Consider the following 20344-nt stretch of genomic DNA (forward strand, 5'->3'; position numbering starts at 1 on the left):
TAAATGTTGACCTCATTATTTTAAGAGAAACCAACCATTGCCAAGGAATGTAGAAGGACGGTGATATTATCACCTAAAGAATTTCCTAATACACCACTACTATTAAAAAACTAAAATAAAAATTACCAGGTAATATCAAACCTACTCTTCATCAGCATAATGCTTTGAAATCACTGCAAAACGAATAATTGGCATTATTTAACTCAGTTTGGGGTTTCATTCAATTAACCTGCTTTTATTCCCAAACCACAGCCAAAGGTTTGTCCAGCTTAATTGCAAAATCTTAAGAAATAGTTTATAGGGAATTTGAATTGTCTTTCTCACATTAGCTTAAGAACTTCAAGATAGAAACATTGCTTCTGGCACAAAATTAAAAGTAAGTCTTAACAGAGTTATACAATCATTTGTTTGTGAAACTGTACTGAAGTTACCAAAGTTAGCCTAAATTTTGCAATCCTATGTTCAGAGCCATCAGAAGACAAAGACTGCCTCCAGGGCAGCTCACAGACATGTTTCTTTCTGTTTTTGTATGTTGCGGCAAAGAGCTGGGAGAAGGAAGAAATTTTGTCCTTCAGACAGATCCTGGCAGGTGTGTTTCCTAGCAACTCAACAAGTAATATTACAAGAAATTGGGCAGGAACAGAACTGTATTTTATTAATAACTTATCAAAATTTCAAATCAACAATTTGATAATTTTGACATATCTCCATATCTAAGACAACATTTTGTATTATAAACTTCTCAGCAACCAGATGAGTTGCTCCATGAGAACAAAGCACCATAAGCAGTAGTAGAATTTCTCTTTTTTTTTTTTGTTCTTGTTTTTATGGTTACCAAGATGATTGTAATTTGCTGGAAAAAGAATGCAGTAATTGTAAACATTATTAGGTGTGTTCTAGGTGAACTCTATGAAAGGGAACTATAAATGGAATCAAATGAATAGCTAAAGAATAAAGCAATGCCTGCTTTGGATGTGTAAACATATTTTTTATTAGTTTTTAACCATGACTGTTTTTAAGGCACGGAAACTAGATACACACAAAAACCCTTTAATTCTCATACGGTCAAATGCTGAATATATAGGCTCCTCCACATACTTTTGATTAATAAAATCCACCATTGCTGTGGTTTGAGAATAAATACAAGATCTGAATCCGTTTTGAACAAAATGCTGGTTTATAAGCTCAGATGCATTTTTTCTTCTATGACGAGCACGTGTGGAGGAGCACAGTCAATAAATTTAGAGCCAGTACCATTATTACCCTGCAACTGCAGACTAGTGTTGAGGCTATCAGGATTTATGGGCAAATTCATTGAGAGTAGATTTCCCTAAATATTACAGACACTGAGCAGGCAATTTTTCAGTCTGGACTAAGATCTGGCCTTGTGGTTCATGGCCAAATTAGGGCTCTGATATGGATTAAATTCTGCAGTGCTGAAGTTTCATGGTCCAATCTCATAAGATTTTCACCCAAAATGGAGAATGTTTGACACAAACCCGTTTCATTATTCAGGTTGTAATTTCAAAGATTAGGGGTTCTTGAAAAGAAGTCTGAGTGGAGTTGAAAGAGGATAGAGGAAAGTCCATGTCCACAGACTGAATTGGACTTGCTCTCTGTTTCCTCCCGGAGGTTCCCTAATTGCCTACACCAAATGTTTGCTCTCACTCTCCTTTTTGGAATTTGCCAGCCATCTCCTATGAGCGGAAATATGAGAAAAGTTGTCAGGACACTTTTCTCCCAAGCTCTCCACCAGACAGGCAGGAAGGGTGTGCTCTTCCCCAGCTTCATCTCAAACAATCCCAGGAGGCCTCACACCTTCAAGCACCTCATGCCAAGCAATGCACACAGTCAACATTGTGCTGTAGAAGTAACAGCTGGCAACACAAATCTGTCATTGCAATATACACTTGGGCCTAACAAAACCCAAAAACCGATTAGGTCTCATGGCAGAGGGATGCCACACTGGACCCAGAGGAGAATGAGTCAAATGCTTTTGCTGTGCAGATGTGACCCTGACAGGCCAAATGCCTAGTGGCAAGGTTTTTCTCTCTAGAACCGTCCACAGAAACAACACAAGTCATAAACTTAAAATTCTTCCAGTGGTAGGTCTCAACATGACCGAGAGAATGGGTTTGGCTATCACAATTAGAAAACCCATTCCATTCCAAGACCTCGACAGACTCAGGTTTGAGGTGTCAGCTGAATGTGTATCAGGAAATTGAAACAAAAGGAACATAGAACTTCTGCATTACATAAGGAAACCCCACTGCTCTGCACATTTGGATTAACAGACCTACAAACAAACAGCAAAACTGCAAATACACTCTCAGTTTTAGTCCTTAAAATAAAAAACTGTTAATTTGTAAGGACATACAGCTAACACAACATTCAGAAGAGTGTTTAGTTCCTCTGGAGAATGTGGTTAATAAAATGAGTGAGTCATAAATCCACACCCAACAGACATTAAAAAAAATAAAAAAAACTTGAGTGAAACTAATTAACATTTTTACACAGCAAATAAGGTTTATCTAGCAAGCCTGCACACGACAATACTAAATTTCATACTCAGAAATTCTTCCAGCTCACAATTTTTTTCAGGGCGTTTCAGCTCTGAGGACAGAAAAAAAAGGCAAAAATGAGCTACAACCTAAAGTCTCTTTTCCTGCAACTGCTTTTGAAAGCTGGTGAGGGAAATACCCTGCAAGGTAGATGAAGCGATTTTTCTCGTTAAAGAGAGAACCTGATAATTCTGTGGGAAATAAATTCTAATAACAGTTCTAACAGGAAATAAATTCTTCAAGATGAAAAAAACTGTTTTGCAAAATCATAACAACAAAATGGAATTAAAAAATTATCAGCATTTCAATTAGAGTGCAGAGACATTCTTTTTTTTTTTTTTAATTTTCTGTAAGTAGCTTTATTTTTAGCCAAAGATATGGATTCTAATTGATATGTGCACACTTTTCTTGGTGCATATACATAAGCTAGGTGGAAATTCAGATCTAATAAGCCATTTTTGGAGCTGGGATAGATGTATTTTAACTCCCACTGTAATCTTTTTGACCTCGAGGTGTCACTGACTAATTATAATGAAGTAGCATCTTTAAAGTCCTCATTTCATGCCATGCAACATATATACAAAGGAGAGCATCTGTTTACACAGACAGCCTTGATACAATTAGGTAAAGCAAAAGCTGAAAGAGGAAAGAGAAGGCGCAATATGCCCAAAGACAACAGGCAGGTCAGTGTGGAGGTGGGAGCAAAACCTGATCTTCCCAGCTTGCCAGGCAGTGCCCTGGCAGTTCAAGGCAAGCTGCCTCTCAAGTCTGACTGTGCCATATGCAGCAGGACTCTGCCTTTATGTAAGAGTTTGGCTTGAAGGAAACATGCACTTTTCACAATAAAAGCAACAAAAAAAGAACAAAGGAAACACTTGAAGGGCCACCTTGACCTTGAGACTTCAGTAATGCAGTTAGCCACTTTCAACCTCCGCATCCCCACACGCTGGGGGAAGATGTGCACAGGTTCCCTTCACCCTTTGTGGTTCTGCTCTGTGCATAACCCAGTTTGTCATGCAGGGCCTCTGAGGGTTGATTTGCCTGCTAGTGCCAGCGTGCCTTTCAGTCAGAGAGTTACCAGAGGCAGCAATGTGCGTAGTATTAGCTCAGTTTTATTCCTCTGGTTGGATTACATTCAGCTGGCTATAACAATGCTTGTGGCTGGTACCCATGTTACTGGCACAGTGGTGTTGCGGGCACAACGAAACCTTATTCTACTTTGCATCACTATATGTTTTCAATCAAGTTTGCTTAGCCTCAGGAATCAAAATCTGCCCACTAGGTCAATACGCTAATGCATGCTACTGCAAATACAACAGCAGTAACAACAATGTGCCTATATTTGGCTTTCATACTAGAAATGGGCAACTGTCTACTGAAAAAGCACATGCTTTATCACCAACCATAAAATACATTTAGCATATTCTACTATCAGACCACCACTGTGCTTTGGAAGGGAAAGTCAAAAGAAAATTTATTAAAAACAGGAAAAAAAAAAAGAAGAGATGGTATAAAAACTGTACCTGTAAATTAATATTTGGACCTGGGCTAATAGGAAGAGTGGCCGTTGCAAGTGTCCGAGTGAGAAGCTGGTTAGGAGGATTGCTGCTAGGTGGATGTGTGGCCTTCCAGTAGGCTTCCAGATAGTCAGCAAGGTGCTCACAAGCATCTTCCAGCTGGTTCTCATCAAGAATTACATCGAACATTTCCTGATAAAGGAAAAGTTTTAGTGAGGATAACCACTGGCTCAAGGAAGATCAGCTAGTGACACTGATGACCACACTTTCCATTAATCAAAAATGAATCACATATATAATAACTGTGTTAAGACATTTCACCTTCTTTTTTTCTTGCAAGTAATACAAAGGACAACATTTATAACTAGTGCTAATGTTACATTTGCCAAATCAAGACCTCATGAATTCCGCTTAGTAATGCAACAACAGTCAACAAAGGGGAGAAGAAGTGGCTTGAATAAATTTTAAAACTCAAATATTCAGAAAGAAAGGTTAAATATTAAAGTTTCTTAGCTACTGGAACAAAGTGGAAAGGTATAAAAGAGTCCACCATCCATACCTAGAATAACTCAGTCAAAATTAAGACAAACTAAGACAAATAACTTTAACAGGGATAAACAAGAGTAATAACGAACATAATTTTTTAGTGTCTCATACAAATACTAGGCAATAGATTAGTCACAGGCATCTCAAGTCATGGGGAATATTTCTTCCCTGGTCAGGGAGTCAGAAGTCCTCCTGAAGGCAGCTCTGAGAGCCTGGAGGCTTCTAGCATTGCTCATTGACATCCTGAGGAGCGGGCAGACTAGTCTTGTAGCTGAGATGCTTGAACTTCAATGATGAAAACATTTTCCTCACTCAGTGTCTCAACTATGGCAAATTTCCACACCTGCAATTGAACTGAACCTTTATCTTCTGGGTTCTCATCACACTCCTGGCAGCTGAGTTTGGTAGTACTGTTTGCCACATCTTACACAAAGCCTACGTGGACGTCAATAGAAAAAACACTGAGTTCTCAGCTACGTGGTACCCCACAGCTCTTTGCCAAAACTGTGACCAAGAATGTGAGCAGTGATGGACTGTGGTGACATATGCTGAAGGAGAGCTACTCAAATAACCTGCCTTACCTTAAACTGCACTGTCATCAAGAGTTCATTTTTAGATCAATAACTCAGAAAACTATATCAAGTGAAACAAACATTTAGTTTGTTCAAGCAGTGCATGTATTCAGCACGCGTGCTAATAAATGTCTGTGACAAGGAGTGTTTTTCCACTGTATCCTTGTGAAGAACCCAGAGACCTCAGGAGCCATTCTGAAATAAGGCCAGAAGGGAGCAAACAGTCCTAGCAATTACAGAACAAACTTGCTTGACGCGAAAGGCATTTTTAAACAAGAATCAGCTCTTCTTGGCTGAACAAGACACAAATCAACATTAACTTACAGGAGGACACTGTGCCAGTTTATCAGCTGCCACCATCTGAACATTAAGGTGTTTGGCCTGAGATTTCCCTCGAGATTTTATTAACCTCTGTAAAACCTGTGGGAAATAAGACATTTGTAAAAGTATGTTGGTAGTGGAGAAACAAACAAACAAACAAGCAAACCAACAATAAGTTTGACCTCTCTCCCATTCATTTGTGAAGACTTATCTCAGTAAGTGGCCTGTAAGCAGCTATGGACATAATGTACATCTTTAGCCTCTTAAAATCCAACTGAGCAGATCACTTTCTTCATTTCTGGCTTCAGGAGCACCTCCCATGCTGTTTACATGCAGAACAAGCCAATTTTCATTTACTCCCCAACATGTATGAGCTGTTACTAACACTAAAAAGTTCCCTTCCTGTTTTCCTCTGCTGCTTCTGTGTTTGTTTCTAAATTGAAATTATTTAATTGCACTCCTTAGTAATCTTCCCATAATTCAATCTTGTCTTTCAAGTGCCTCTTCAAAAGGCACACAACCAGAAGGTTCACTACATCATTCTGATATTCATTATTTTAAAATCATTCCTTCTTTTCTCTATGATTGGGATTGAATAAATCATTAGCGTCACTTACAAGACTGATATTAAAGGACATGCAAACACACACAGCACAATCCCAATTTTAAAAACCATTGGAGCTACAGCATCTTTTCCCAAACGTGTTTTGGTAACCTGATAGCTAAAGTATTCTTTGATTAGTAATGTTTCACTATCCAAATTAAAATACTAACAGTATACAACTCTTTGAACTTTATTAAGGACACGTGATCATCTGCATTTAACAAAGCGAAATAAAAAGAAAAATGCCTACATAGCACAAATATCAGAAAAATATTTACCTTAGGAGAAGAAATCTTTACGTATACTATAATGGGCGCCAGAGAGGTTTTGCTCAGCTGCGCTGGGTGATTTATGGTATCAGCATCGAGCACTACCAACTGCAGTGTCCTTGCTAATTCAAAAATCCGTTCAATTTCACTCTGAACTTCAGCTGCAGGTAAGTAGAAAATCATAGTCAGGAAAATGTTAAAAGGCAAATAATTGTGAGCAACATAAAAAAATCCTGAGGTATACTGATGTGTTGCTCCACTGAGGGATGATGCAGGTGGCAGCAGCCACTAACTACTCATGTCCCCTGGATGCTGGGAAAGGAAGGTGGCATTAGGGAGAGGCCCAGATTGCCTTCCCTGCAGGGGGACTCCCTGCCCCTCTCTGCCTCCACTGCTTTGTATGGTTCCAGCCCGGAGGGACACTGTGAACGCTTTCCCATATGACCCTATCCCATGTATGTAACAGAAAAACCTGCTGCATCACGTATGTATCCCTATGCCATTGTTCATAGAATCACAGAATCGTAGAATGGCCTGGGTTGAAAAGGACCTCTAAGATCATTGAGTTTCAACCCCCCTGCCAAGTGCAGGGTCGCCAACCACTAGACCAGGCTGCCCAGAGCCACATCCAGCCTGGCCTTAACACCTCCAGGGACGGGGCATCCACAACCTCCCTGGGCAACCTGTTCCAGTGCGTCACCATCCTCTGTGTGAAAAACTTCCTCCTAATATCTAACCTACATCTCCCCTGTCTCAGTTTAAAACCATTCCCCCTTGTTCTATCACTATCCACCCTCATGAACAATCATTCACCCTCCTGTTTATACGCTCCCTTCAAGTATTGGAAGGCCACAATGAGGTCTCCCCGGAGCCTTCTCTTCTCCAAACTAAACAAGCCCAGTTCCCTCAACCTTTCCTTATACGAGAGGGAAATAATTTCATCTCAGGCATTAATTCCACGTGGCAATCAATTTGCTCAAACTGGACTACCTAGGATAGGCATTAAGATGCACTGAGGTGTTTACACTAGCAGAAGCTTCTGTTTCTCCATTTATTTCAACTTACCAAAGCATCAGAAAACAGGATTTTCTTCATACAGTATGGTGCCATGTTAAATATTTGGTTAGCACATGTAAAATACTTTTAACTTAAACAAATAACTTAGTAGTGTAAATTATGCTACAGGATTGTCCTAACAACCCCATGAGCTCTGGAGAGGTTATTTTCTCAGAGAAGATCATGTCTTCTGCTAACTCCTGCTGCCAGCTCCCCAGCACTCTGCATGAGGGAGCTGCTTCCAGGCAAACCTCCTGTGCTGCGTCTGCTTCACGAGTGATGTAGAAACTGTCTTCATCCCAAAAGAAACAGAAATGAATGATAAAATAACAAAATCATCCATCCTGGAAATGGAATGACATTTTCCTGCTCAAGTCTTGCCATGTCTGTACTTCGCAGGGAAGTGCCCCTCTACTTTGCTCTCTTGAGACTCTCTCTGGAGTACTGTGTCCAGTTCTGGGGACCCCAACACAAGAAGGACATGGGGCTGTTGGAGGGGGACCCGAGGAGGGCCACAAAGATGATCAGAGGGCTGGAGCACCTCTCCTATGGGGACAGGCTGAGGCAGCTGGGGCTCTTCAGCCTGGAGAAGTGAAGGCTCCGGTGGAACCTTATAGTGGCCTTCCAGTATCTGAAGGGGGCTTACAGGAAAGTTGGGGAGGGACTTTTTGTAAGGGCATGTAGCAACAGGTCAAGGGGAAATGGCTTTAAACCAAAAGAGAGACAATTTAGACTAGATATTAGGAAGAAATTCTTTACTGTGAGAGTGGTGAGACACTGGAACTGGTTGCCCAGCAAGACTGTGGATGCCCCCTCACTGGAAGCATTCAAGGCCAGGCTGGATGGGGCTTTGAGCAACCTGGTCTAGAGGGAGGTGTCCCTGCCTATCGCAGGGGGGTTGGAACTAGATAATCTTAAAGGTCTCTTCCAACCCAAACTCTTTTGTGAAATTACACAAGTTGAGGGATTTTCTATGAAGCCAGAGAGTCAGGCAAGATCGTAATCCACATGGGTTTCCTTTTAAAGATTGTGCACACTCCATGAAAGAAAAGCAGAATAAATACCTAGCCAGTTCAAACAAATATTAGAAGATATCCAGCAGACACTTAAATGTCAACAAGAGGTACCAAATACTTATTAAAGATTTTCTTGAAATTACACTATCAGCATTTTATCTATTGTGCTGGCTACAGGCATTATGTTTACTGGAAAATACAGCCAATGGTGCCTGGCTACCTGAAGAGCCATTCACTCAAGAAAACCCTCTCTCTAAAGAAGGATGTCCATTTAAAGAGGCGTAAGGAGATATATTTTTGTCTTCCCGGAACAGCATAAAAATTAGGCAGCACAATAAGGCTGAAAAATTTGCAGGAGAGAGAATTTCACCTCTGTAAATCTCCATTTACGTTAAAGACTTTTTTTCCAAGTTAGTAGGCAAATACTACAATCACTTTTAAGTGGCCAGCAGAAAATCTATGTGTGATATTCTCTTTTGGAGGAGTTTGACATTGTTTTGGATCTGTTAAAGACCACCTCCATCCATTTGTAATTATCTCCTGTTTTAGCTGAGTCCATGTCAGTCTTTTACAACACGGAAGACTGTAAGATGTGCATGGTGTTCTGGAACAGAAAGCATCATTAGGTGCTTTCCTGCTTGTCAATAAAAGCACAATGGCCCAGCTGCTGTCAGAATTAGGACCACATTTTTGAAGACAGGACTTCCGATAGTTCTTGGCACATTTATGATTACATATTCTGCAATTTCAATTTGCATAGATATTGTTGGAATGATTCAATATCATTACCTCTGTGATTTATTAGAAGATAATCAATAGTCTACCCCTAACTAAAGTCCAAGCGACAACTAGAATAAACAGATCAGAGACTATTTGTCTCTGTATGTTGACTGTTCTGATGATGAGATTGAACTGCTTTCCTTGAATTGCAAACCAGGCTCAACAGTCAATATAACAATATCAACTAATGTATAATGTTAATACCATTTCAGATAGCTGAAAACCTTTGTTCAAGACAAATTGTGTCAGGAAAATCTGTCTTTTTGACAGCATATTTTAATTTTGACTGGGGAAGTAGTATTTGCTACACTACTGGAAGCACTTTTCTACCAGTATAGGATGCATCACTGTGTACTAAGATTTCCTGCTATACTTTTTGAAACAACCCTTCTCTAGGTCTGAGGATGCCTTACTATCTTCTGTTGTGAATCGTATTCAGGGCAATAACTGCAGGTAACTATAGTCCTACGAACCAACACATTTCCACCTGTGTCTGGAGGTGGAGACAGATCTTCTTGATCCATTAAAGGGCATTTCAGTATTTATCTTTCTTAACTCTGGTATAGGAGAAAAGTTCAAGGACCAACACTGCATGGCTTCTGGACTAGCATGTTATGCTTCTGTCTCTCAAATCAAGAGCAGGTGGAAAAATGCCACAGAGGTCTTTGATGAGATCCTGATCTTCTGTCCCTTGGAGTACTTCTCCAGCTTCTGGAAAAACCTGCATTTTTCTTGAAATCTTCCTTGTATTCCACCTTTTCACTATACATACAACTGCTGCAATTACTTAAGTAATAGCTTCTCTTTTTTTTTTTTTTCCCCATCTTTTACAGAACAGTTTGCTTGCTAAAAATATTTCATTTACATGTCCAGGTACCTTGGTTATTATACATGTATCTATGAGCTTAAAAATTACTCTTACATTACTATATTACTTTGTCTCTAGTGCACGTTTTATGCCAATATAGTTATCAATCATATGTAAGTCGATGCAGTACCATGAGAAAATGCAGAGACGTGTTGCTGAGAGCTCTCCCTAATTCACAGAAATTGAGAACTTGTTTTTTTTCATATGTCCTTTAGAAACTCTCAGGAAATTTCATTAAAATACTTTGACAATAGTGTACCAAAAAATTATTTGTAAGTTAGAATTTTGGAAAGTCAGAATGAAACTTCTATTTCAAAACTACCTGGAGAATTCATTAAAGATATCAGATGCTAATAGAAACAAGGTTGGCCTGGCAGATAAGTCAAAAAAAGCATTTTGAGACACAAGAGGCTGATAAATTAAAAGAGGTTCAGGATCTTCATGCCACTCTTTCCCCACCTGTGTGTAAAATGACAAAAAGCCACATCCTCATGATAACCCCAAGCAGCTTGAGGTTTAGCAGATTACTTTACCAAATCTGAGAATGTAATGCCTACAATTGATACTTCTGTACATTATAAAGAGACTACTGGAATTTCTCGTGACACATTAAACACATTTTTTCTTCTCTTTTATCTACATAAGAACCTTGGGGTTTGTAACAGAAATAGACTCTTGGTCAAATCCCAATTCTACATTCCTGTTCCATGGCCTCTGTAGGTAGGGAAGAAATCTTCGGAGGCGTAGCTAGCTTTTATGCTTTCCCCCTAAATCTGATTTCCAGGGTTACACTTCCTAGAAACACATCATATATAGAACAACCAACATTAAATTGTCAAGCATGGAGAACACATAACATTATCATACATACATTATGTGTGTGTAAATTGTTACTATAGTTTCAAGCATTTAACTGGGCTTTCACATAGACATCAAGAAAAAAAATACAATGCTAAAATTTGCACTGAAACTTCATTACAATTTCTTCAAGCTTTTCTGTTTTACTTTCAAAACCAAAACTCTGGGATATCAACCAAACGACATGAATGGCAGCTTTATATTTGTCTTGAGACAAATTTCCAAAGGTAGGCATTTGATTGAACGTGCAAATTGGGTGCATATAATGCCTGGTTTGTTACCACATATACACAGACAGTTAGGCACACAGCAGCAAATAAATGGATTCACAGCCATCTGAGTGCAATCAATTTACTATACACACAGTGACATTTTGCATCAGCATTAATGTGTGCATTAGAATATACAGACTAGACACCTTAGAAATGTATAGTGGAAAACCTAATCTTTCGTGTTTACTTGTCAATCTCAACTTTATTTTTAGAATTACTTAAGTAAGGAAAAAATGGCTAAATTGACAGGGGAAAAAGGAAAACAACAACAAAACAAAACAAAAAATTAGCAACACAGTACAGCATTGACTTCTGTCTATCAGTGAGCCGGTTACTAGAAACAGTGGTTTTGTGAGGTACAATAAAGCACTGGACACAAAACAGCAGGAAAAGTAATTTGCAAGCTTGTATACATACCCAAAACATCTGGAAAGGGAGAGCATTAATGAAGCAAAGAATGGAAAAAGCCAAGACAATCAGGTTCTTGTACAAAGCATACAGCATGAGGCAAGGTTGTAACAAGTGTAACATACACAGAAACAACAAGAAAAAGGTTTGGGTCACTTTGACAAAGAAATGCAGCAAAAAACACAAAGCTTGTTCAGCAGTTTCTGCAAATGGCACGTGCACATGCAGAAATTTAACTAAGCCAATTGGGACTGACTGATTTTCAGGTGAATGGGATGTAACCGTGTACTGTACTTGCTCAAAAGTGTTTTTTGAAATTGCAGATTTCTTTTAGGCTTTTAGAGGAATGAAACAATTGCCCTTTCCTTAAATTTAGTTCTAGCATCTCACTTGTTAAACATACAGAAGTATTGACAAGCAAACATTTCCCTTTAATGAATATAACAAGTTTTCACATAGGAGAATAATGAAACTGCATTATTCTACTAAATCTTTCTGGGCTAGTCACTATTTTATAAGATCCTTAGATAGATTAATTTTACACTGGAATACTCCAAGAATGATAAATAATTAGGTGTAGCCTTGGTTTCCAATGAATCAAATCCCCAAGTCTATTTTTACCTGGTTCCTTTATGGAAGCAAACTTTCAGTCAAGAGGAATCTAGCATTAAATTCACTGAGACTTCCCTATCATCCTGTGAACCTAATTCCTCATGCTAATTCCAACTCCTCATTATCACATTGTTTGTGTATGCCTCCCTGAAATCATTTTATTATATCAGTTCCAAATAGTAGTGATTACTCAACTGTTTACTATGTTATGCACATTTTTAAACAATATGCATCATGCTACAAACCTATATTGGATGATAAGGCAAGGGGTGTTGATTGCCCAGGCAGCAGTATTTGGTATTGATATAGCAAGTACATAACCTCTGTAGCACGTTCATTCTTTTAAAGAACAAGGGCCACATATTAAAATAATACTTATATAAAAAATGAAGATATATTTTCAAATGTGTAAGAAATAGCCTTCTCTGTTGCAGTAACAACAGCTGGTCAAAAATATGAACATGATTAGTTAATTGACAGTATGTCATGGTTTACAGGATGGTTCGGGCACTACATGATGTTATGTTGTGGAATATCGATAGCAAAAATCATAAAACCATGACACTGTCTAGCTCCATGATGTACCCACACACAAAGGTGAGTGAGAAAGCAATTGCCTTCCATTAGGGATCTCGATTAATATAAAAGCTGTTCTGGAGAGTTGTATTTGTTGTATCAGAAAGCCATTTTTAAATTATACCAGACATGGAATAAGCATATAGGTTTCAATCCATGCTTTCCTGGCTGTTCAGGGAGGAAACAGACCAACAGACAGACAGCAACTCATCTCCCATGTCCCATAGCCAAGAAACCAGGAACCCTCATTCAGAGCAAACCTATCCCAACTCAACCAAAACTCTTCTTCATTGGGAAGATCAAATTTCATTGCAATAAATACTATTTCTAAACATCTGGACAAGAACTAAATCATAGATAATGTGGACAGGAATTCTGTCTTGCAGTAGATACTAGAAAAGAAATAAGGTAACCTGAATCTTGACTTAATGATTTATCTATGACTGATATATTTAATAATATATTTAATGATACTTTTAATAATATCTATTTATAAATATTATATGTATATAAATATACATTGCACAGATATCAGCTGCATAGCTAATACTCAAAAATTAGGAATTGCTAAGATAGCTGTTTTAAATCAAACCTTTTGTGATCTGTATTATAAGATAGTGTTCCTGGGAACGTATACTAATTTTGTTTCTGTAGGAATGCTGTCTCAACCAGTGTATAACTCCAAACGCTATCAAATGATCGGCAGTATTGAATCAATTACTGTCCCTTTGTTGTCAAATGCGTGTTAGATATCTCAGAGCATCCTGTTTTAATCCTTCTCTGAAAACCAAATGAATACATTATTTGTGGGTTATTTTATGGAACTTACTGTAGTGGTGTTTCACTGCTCCAATAAAATGATTTTTCAGATTGAAACATCCCAGTTCAGTGACAGGTTCAAATCATTTTTATTTTCCAGATTAAAAAAAATGGATTGACAGAAATTAATCACAATCTATTACCCATTTAGGACGGGGTAGGATCAATTCCAGAAATATTGTACCTGATTATTCAGAATAATTACCACAGTAAAATTTCATTTCAAACTAGGAAGCTGGAAGCCATCCTACAAGAAGTCATGAGTCTGGGGATTTTTACTTCCAAAATAGTACATAACCTTGAAGCTTCCTTTAAATGTCTCTACCAAGACTCAGGACATTCTTGATACTACTGTGTACATGATATCAGTACTGATTTGACAGAAATGAAAAATTCATTGTGCTAGGTTGGGAATGAAGAGGATATCTCCCTAGTTAAATGACTGCCAGAGAAGAGTCTAAAATAAGACAACTTCCGGAGCATGAAGAGCCTTAAGCATGGTATTTTGCAAGGTCCCCAACAGTAGCTCCAGCTCCATAAAGTACTGCCTGGTTTCTATCTGCATTTTGAAAATCAGTGCATTACTACGCAACATGCTGATTTTGATGATGTGTTATTTTTTGACAAGTTCAAGGCTCAAATTTCAATCCCAGTACTTAATACCTCTACAAATCATGTCTGAGGCGTACAGAAAACACTGTGGGGAAAAAATTACCATCTATAAGAAGTCTGGGAGAGGTGTTCTGGATGCTGAGATTCAGAATAGAAATTTATGGCATATCATGCTTCAGCTTATAGACCTACAGGTTGTAGGCAGCAGACCTTCCTCTCCCACTGGGGTTACCCCATTTTTGAATAGGGAAATAACATCCACTGAACCAAAAGAGAGAGATCAGCAGACAGTGTGCTTCAGCCTGAAACACAGATCCCTCTTCCACACCAGTTGCAGCAGAAGCTTGACTCTGGGTATCATACATCCCAAATGTGTTTTAATTACTGGTATATTAAGTGCTTTGAGGGTAGAAGATGAGTGATGATGGAGCTTCCTCTTCATGAATAGAATTTTATGTTGTTTCATACAAATCTTCTCTGTTAAAACTGACAGATCTATTTGCCACAAAAATTTTTAGTCAAATCAATATTTTCTGGCTTGTTCCAGATTAAAATTGAAAATGCTCCATTCTACATTTACAGAACTTCCTTTGCCTTCCTGAAGATTCTTGCTTCATGCATTATACAAAAAAGTGAAACAGTGGCTGACCTCTGTCACTGAGGAATTCCATTTCTCCATTATTAATCTGTACTTTAAAAAAAATAACAACAAACTAAGGCTGAGGACTGGTGGAAAAGTAGTCTGCAAATCTGTGACCAAAGACTGAACCGCAGCCTACATAAACTACAGTACTAACAATTAGAACAGTTAACCTTTATAGTATTATTTCCTAATCTTTATTTTGCACAACTCACATTTGTAAACCTAATAATATTCTAACAATGGAATATTTGGTGACTTACACATGAAGCAAATTCACCACACAAACTGACAATAAAAATTCCACTGTATGGTATGAGGTTGCCACCGATGTCTGCAACTTGAGCCAGCTAAGTACTCACAGCAGTGGTATGCTGTCATCTTTGTGAACCACTGCTACAAGAGGACACCGATGGCTACAAAGCCATTTTTTGACTGACTCTATTTCTGCCTTGAGTTACATTACAGCAAGGTACGGAACAGGCTGTAACACTCCTTGTATTCTCTTTTCTTTGCCCTTGCACAAGGGCTTTCCCATTGACTTACTAAATCAGGTCCATTTTCTGACTCCAGCTGTTTTACCTTATCTCAGTTTTCCTTCCTGCCCACTGCCACCACATCATTTATCCCCCTGACTTCCTTCCTGACCAGTTTTCTTCATCCTATGTTTTCCCCCAAGCCTGGACCAAATCCCCTTCACCAACATCTTTCCCTCTCCTGCTCCATAAATCCATCCATTTCCATGCTGAAGTCTGACACCTCATGCCTTTCTCCCTACTCCCTCAGCTGAGCACAGTTAAATCCACACCTTTTTACTCCATTCTGCCAACAAAGTAGAAAATGAAAACAAACACAAATACTTTCTTGTTTTAGTTGAGTTTCACTGTCCTGATCCAATCTAGTGGGGGCTCTGTATCATCACTGCACCTTGACCAGTCAAACCCAGTCTTTAAGTGATTTAGATGTAAAGCCTGGCTTGCAATAACTGCTCTCTCTACTGAAGCTTATAGTAATTTGGTCACGTTTTCTCGCTACTTTTGTAAAAATGTCCAGAAGCATGTAACTGAAATACACTTTTGCTTACCTAAATTTCAAAGCCCTGCTCGATAATAAGGCATATAGGAGTATTGAAGTAAAGGTTTTGAGAATAATTCAACAGAGATGAAATTATTTTTCACCCTCACTTCATTGTTAAAAGTGACCTAGTTGCTCTAATTAACATTTCCCTAGATAATTCAAAATGATTTTATAAATCAGTTACATTTTAGGACACTTGTAATCAACTGAAAACCAGATCTATAACATGAAATCTCAGGTAATAATAATAAGTCTCAGTTACAAAAAATACAGACATTTCTATATATACAAATATATATTTTCGATGTTTCCAACTGAGATTCTGTTAGTACGTCCATTTTAAATTACTGTAAAATGTTGATAGTCGTAAGGTAAGGTTTTCCATGATAGAATGGTAAACAATTCAGAGCAAACATTTAATCTTTTGTTCTTTTTTGACAAGACTGACCTGCATTTATTTTATAGATTCTTTTCCTTTATGTATTTTTGTGATAGTTGTTTAACAAGTATGAACATATTTTAGCACGGGGAGTAGGTGTTATGCTTCTTACTGCTGCATGTATTTGTACAATACAGTAAACTCATGCTTTGAAGTTCAGTCTGGGAAATCAATCACATCAGTTTCTCTTTATGTTCCATGACTAGGTGACATCCATCCTTACTACAAATTATCAGTTCTGTTCATAAAGATCACTGTCTTTTCACTACATCATTAAACAGTTTACGGCCACAAAACTGAAATTCACATGGAAGCATATTCTTGTGTATGAAGATATTCATTACATATTACATTTCATATTTATATTTGAAAACACTCAAAAGACGACAAACTTGGAAGCCATCAGACTGTTTGTAAGTGAAGATTTACATTCTCCACATAGCTGAAAACAAAAGTTTTCAGAAATAAATCTTCAATAAAGAAAAGTCAAACTTTCTGTGGCAGAATAACATTCTACAAAAGATAGCTATTTATGCAAATATTAAATACTCAGACAATACTCAGAAATTTTGTTATAAAACTAGAGATAAGGAACTCTGTTTCTTGTCCCACAAATTTATAAGATTTCAAAATATGAGGTTGTGTCCAGGAGAAATCAAACTCTCTGAAGGCTTCAAAGAAATACAAGTTTGTAAAGGAAGAGTCCTAGCTCTGTCAGTTTTAAATTCATGATATGTGTACTTCAGTGTCTTTTTTCATGTCTAATATATCAGTAGATACCACTGCTCAGAAACTTATCAAAGATAATATCATCAATGTCTATAACATCAATAACATCATGTATTCTGACACTGTTACCTCTGTTTAACCAGAGGAACATCTACTTAGATTTAACCAGAGGAACATCTACTTAGATTTTATTTACCTTACGGACAGCTACTTCCAACTAAGGCCAACTGCAAACATGAAAAGTGTACACAACCAGGATAAAAGCATGCCAGCACTACATGAAGTTTATGTGGCAATGATTTAAAAATGACTTCCAGAGACAGGATTTCTGAACTACAGGAATTGTGATTTTCTCACAATTTTCTCACAGCAGAGAGAAGGCTATTTTTAACTTACATACAAGAATTGAGAGTAGTGAACTTTACAGTCAATTTGTAGGTAGCATCATTATAGGTACTTACCTAAGCTTGATCTTGTGTTGGATCGCTCTATTATCGCATGCTTACTGGGGTTGTTTAATACTGAGCGTTTGGCAAGCGAGATGTCTGCTGTGACTCGTGTAATTGATATACTGCAAATATAAAATAAAATAATATAGAAGAGAATGTTATTTATTTTGAGGAGAAAAGAGACTCCTTTAACATTAAAAGTTGGCTAAGAACACAGAAAAACGAGTTTTCCTCGGTGTCTTGGTATGCTTTGCATAAAGTGAACAGAAGAGATGTAATTAATTCTGTTACAAGAACTACTGGAAAGACATCCCCCTTTCTGCATAGCACCAAACTGCAGTATGACTGTGATCTGCAAAGTTACACCAGTCTGGGGAGAGAATGGTAGGGAAATGGCAGAGTTGTGAGGAAGATGTACTTCCTCCCTGGGAGCTCCAGGCCTGCTGTGGTTAGACCTTGCACCAGTAGGCCCGGCTTCAATTCTGCAGAGTTTCAGAACTCTAAAACACTGTGCTCTCTGAACGGAGGTGTAATTTGTCTCCAAATGAATAGGCTGATTTCTCCTTTCCTAATTTTGATTGATCTTTTTTTTCAAAGGTACTGAATGACATTCTGGCTTACTATATGCAAAAATGTAGTGATAAGCAGAGTTAACAGGTGAAGGAAAGATTTAACAGGCAAACGACACAATACTTATTTTTATTGTTTAGTTAACTAGTTGTTAACCTGTATTTTTCCGGAAAGATGCAGCAACATGCTGGCCACCCAAAAATGAGGACTGAAACATAAAGAAGCAAACTCAGGAGTGAAAAAGCAAATGAAAACCCTGGGCTGACTATCTTGTAGGCTCAGTTCTGTGTTAAGGAGAAAAGATGAGCCAAGAAATAAGTGGTTACTTCCAGTTTGCACTGACCTGCTACATAACCTTCTGCATATTCTTCTTCCTAGGAAAACAGTTAACTCGGTTTGTTTTGCTTTCCAGGGTCAAAATGCACCCTTTGGCTAAATTCCCCTTCCAGCTCTGGTCTAATGAAGTTTTAGAGGTCACATTTTTCCAGTGCTGAGAGTTAAAAAAGGCTTATGTTATTCCCTTGTTCTTCCTTGTATGATTTTACTTGCAATTTAAAAGAAGGAAACGGATTTGGAGAGGGAGAACTCCTCTCTAAGAAGCATACTTAGATGCTGTTCATCTAAAATGTAAGCAAAAAGGTCATTTCCCAATGAGTTCAACATGTGTATACACTTTCTATAACCATACAAAATTTAACAAAGCCAGAAATTAATACAGAAAAACATGAGTTATTTCCACAATACTGATTAGTAACACAATTTTGAAAATTTAGGCATCATATAACTTAAGCTAAAAACATAACCAAGTATTGTGCTTTTTGGCCATTAGCCTTAAAACAAAATCCAACATGTGAATTAGGACACTAGTTAGATATCTTTACTTACTAATTGACAATTTTTCTCTTGCCAATTTCCTTCCAGGGTGGTATAGGAAAGAATTTTACTGTTTTTCAAATGCAATTATGCAATACTGAAGAAAACAATTTTTCATTTTAAGATTTCAACAAATTTTTAAGGTCATTTAAATGTCTTTTGAGATGGAAGAACAAGCCTGCTCTCAAAACAAAGGGTATGTATGTTATTATTTCTTAAAAACTAGTCAGTACCTAAGCAGGACCTGAACTTAAGCAAGTTTGCAATGCAGAGTACTTACCGCCCTTCGAATCTATGTTTTAAAAAATCAAATAATGCTTTTTGCATCATATCTGTTACCTAAAAGCAAACAAACAAGAAATTAATAATTAGATAGGAAACCGATAATAGTTGATGCTAACAATTTAGAAAAAGATATTAAAATTGTCAGTAAAACTTATATCTGAACAATATAACAAGAATGTAAGTAATTTTGTCCTAATCTGAATTTGGATATGAAATAAAATGTATGTAACCACAAATCTTATTGAAGTATAAACTGTCTATATTTTTGTCTATGATACAAATTATATTATTCAGCTTAATCATCTCCAAACATTCAAACCCACATGAAGCAAAATATTTTTGGCAAAATAAAATGATTCGCAACAATCTCTTACCTCATATCCCTTCAAAGAAGGTCCCACTAAAACTACAGGTCGCATAGAAGGCACTACATCATAGGGAGGGATGTGCTCTGTCTGTAAAACAAAAAAAGCTTTCAGCATTGCAGCACTTGGAGTCTAACACATTACTTACAATATTAGGAACTCTGAATTTCCAGTGATGTCACCAACAGAAGAATTGTGGATTCATTAACTTTTCCTGAAAATTGGTACCACAAGGACATCACAGGTTCAGAGATTTCTTTTGAAGAAGCTTTTCTTTGACTCACTGTTTTCTTACTACTTTCATGTTTGTGCTGAGTAGTTCTAAAACTGTTAGTCTGGAGACATTCACATATGCCACCACATAATTCATGACTGGTTGATTGAAAAGGTTAATTCCAATAGTTAATGACTTGATACAATTGTCTCTGGAGGTGTGACATCTTTATTCCTACTAAAATTTTACTTCGGCAAATTACAAAGGAGAAAAGTAAAATAAAAAGGAAAGGGAGAAGCCTAGAATGTCCCTCTTTATGCTCAGATCTGCTGACTGATTTGCAAAACGTGACATCACTGCAAATTCTAGTGGAAGCACTCATAGTCTGACTTCCACATTTGCATCCACAATTCACTTCCAAAAGGAATCAAAACAA

General features: G+C 37.6%; 1 protein-coding gene across 9 annotated transcripts in view; it reads right to left on the minus strand.

The window, feature by feature from the left end:
- CACNB2 (calcium voltage-gated channel auxiliary subunit beta 2) overlaps nucleotides 1-20344 on the minus strand; it is a 237209-nt gene that overhangs the window by 7438 nt on the left and 209427 nt on the right. For all 9 annotated transcript variants that reach the window (XM_021388978.1, XM_021388975.1, XM_021388976.1 and 6 more), the window contains 6 exons: nucleotides 19704-19784; nucleotides 19325-19383; nucleotides 17614-17723; nucleotides 6400-6551; nucleotides 5521-5616; nucleotides 4085-4270 (listed from right to left, as the gene is read on the minus strand). In XM_021388978.1, the coding sequence (XP_021244653.1) occupies nucleotides 4085-4270; nucleotides 5521-5616; nucleotides 6400-6551; nucleotides 17614-17723; nucleotides 19325-19383; nucleotides 19704-19784 (684 nt within the window). The remainder of the gene's footprint in view (nucleotides 1-4084; nucleotides 4271-5520; nucleotides 5617-6399; nucleotides 6552-17613; nucleotides 17724-19324; nucleotides 19384-19703; nucleotides 19785-20344) is intronic.

This window comes from Numida meleagris, chromosome 2 (genome assembly GCF_002078875.1).
Source record: "Numida meleagris isolate 19003 breed g44 Domestic line chromosome 2, NumMel1.0, whole genome shotgun sequence".
In the NCBI taxonomy this organism is placed as follows: Eukaryota; Metazoa; Chordata; class Aves; order Galliformes; family Numididae; genus Numida; species Numida meleagris.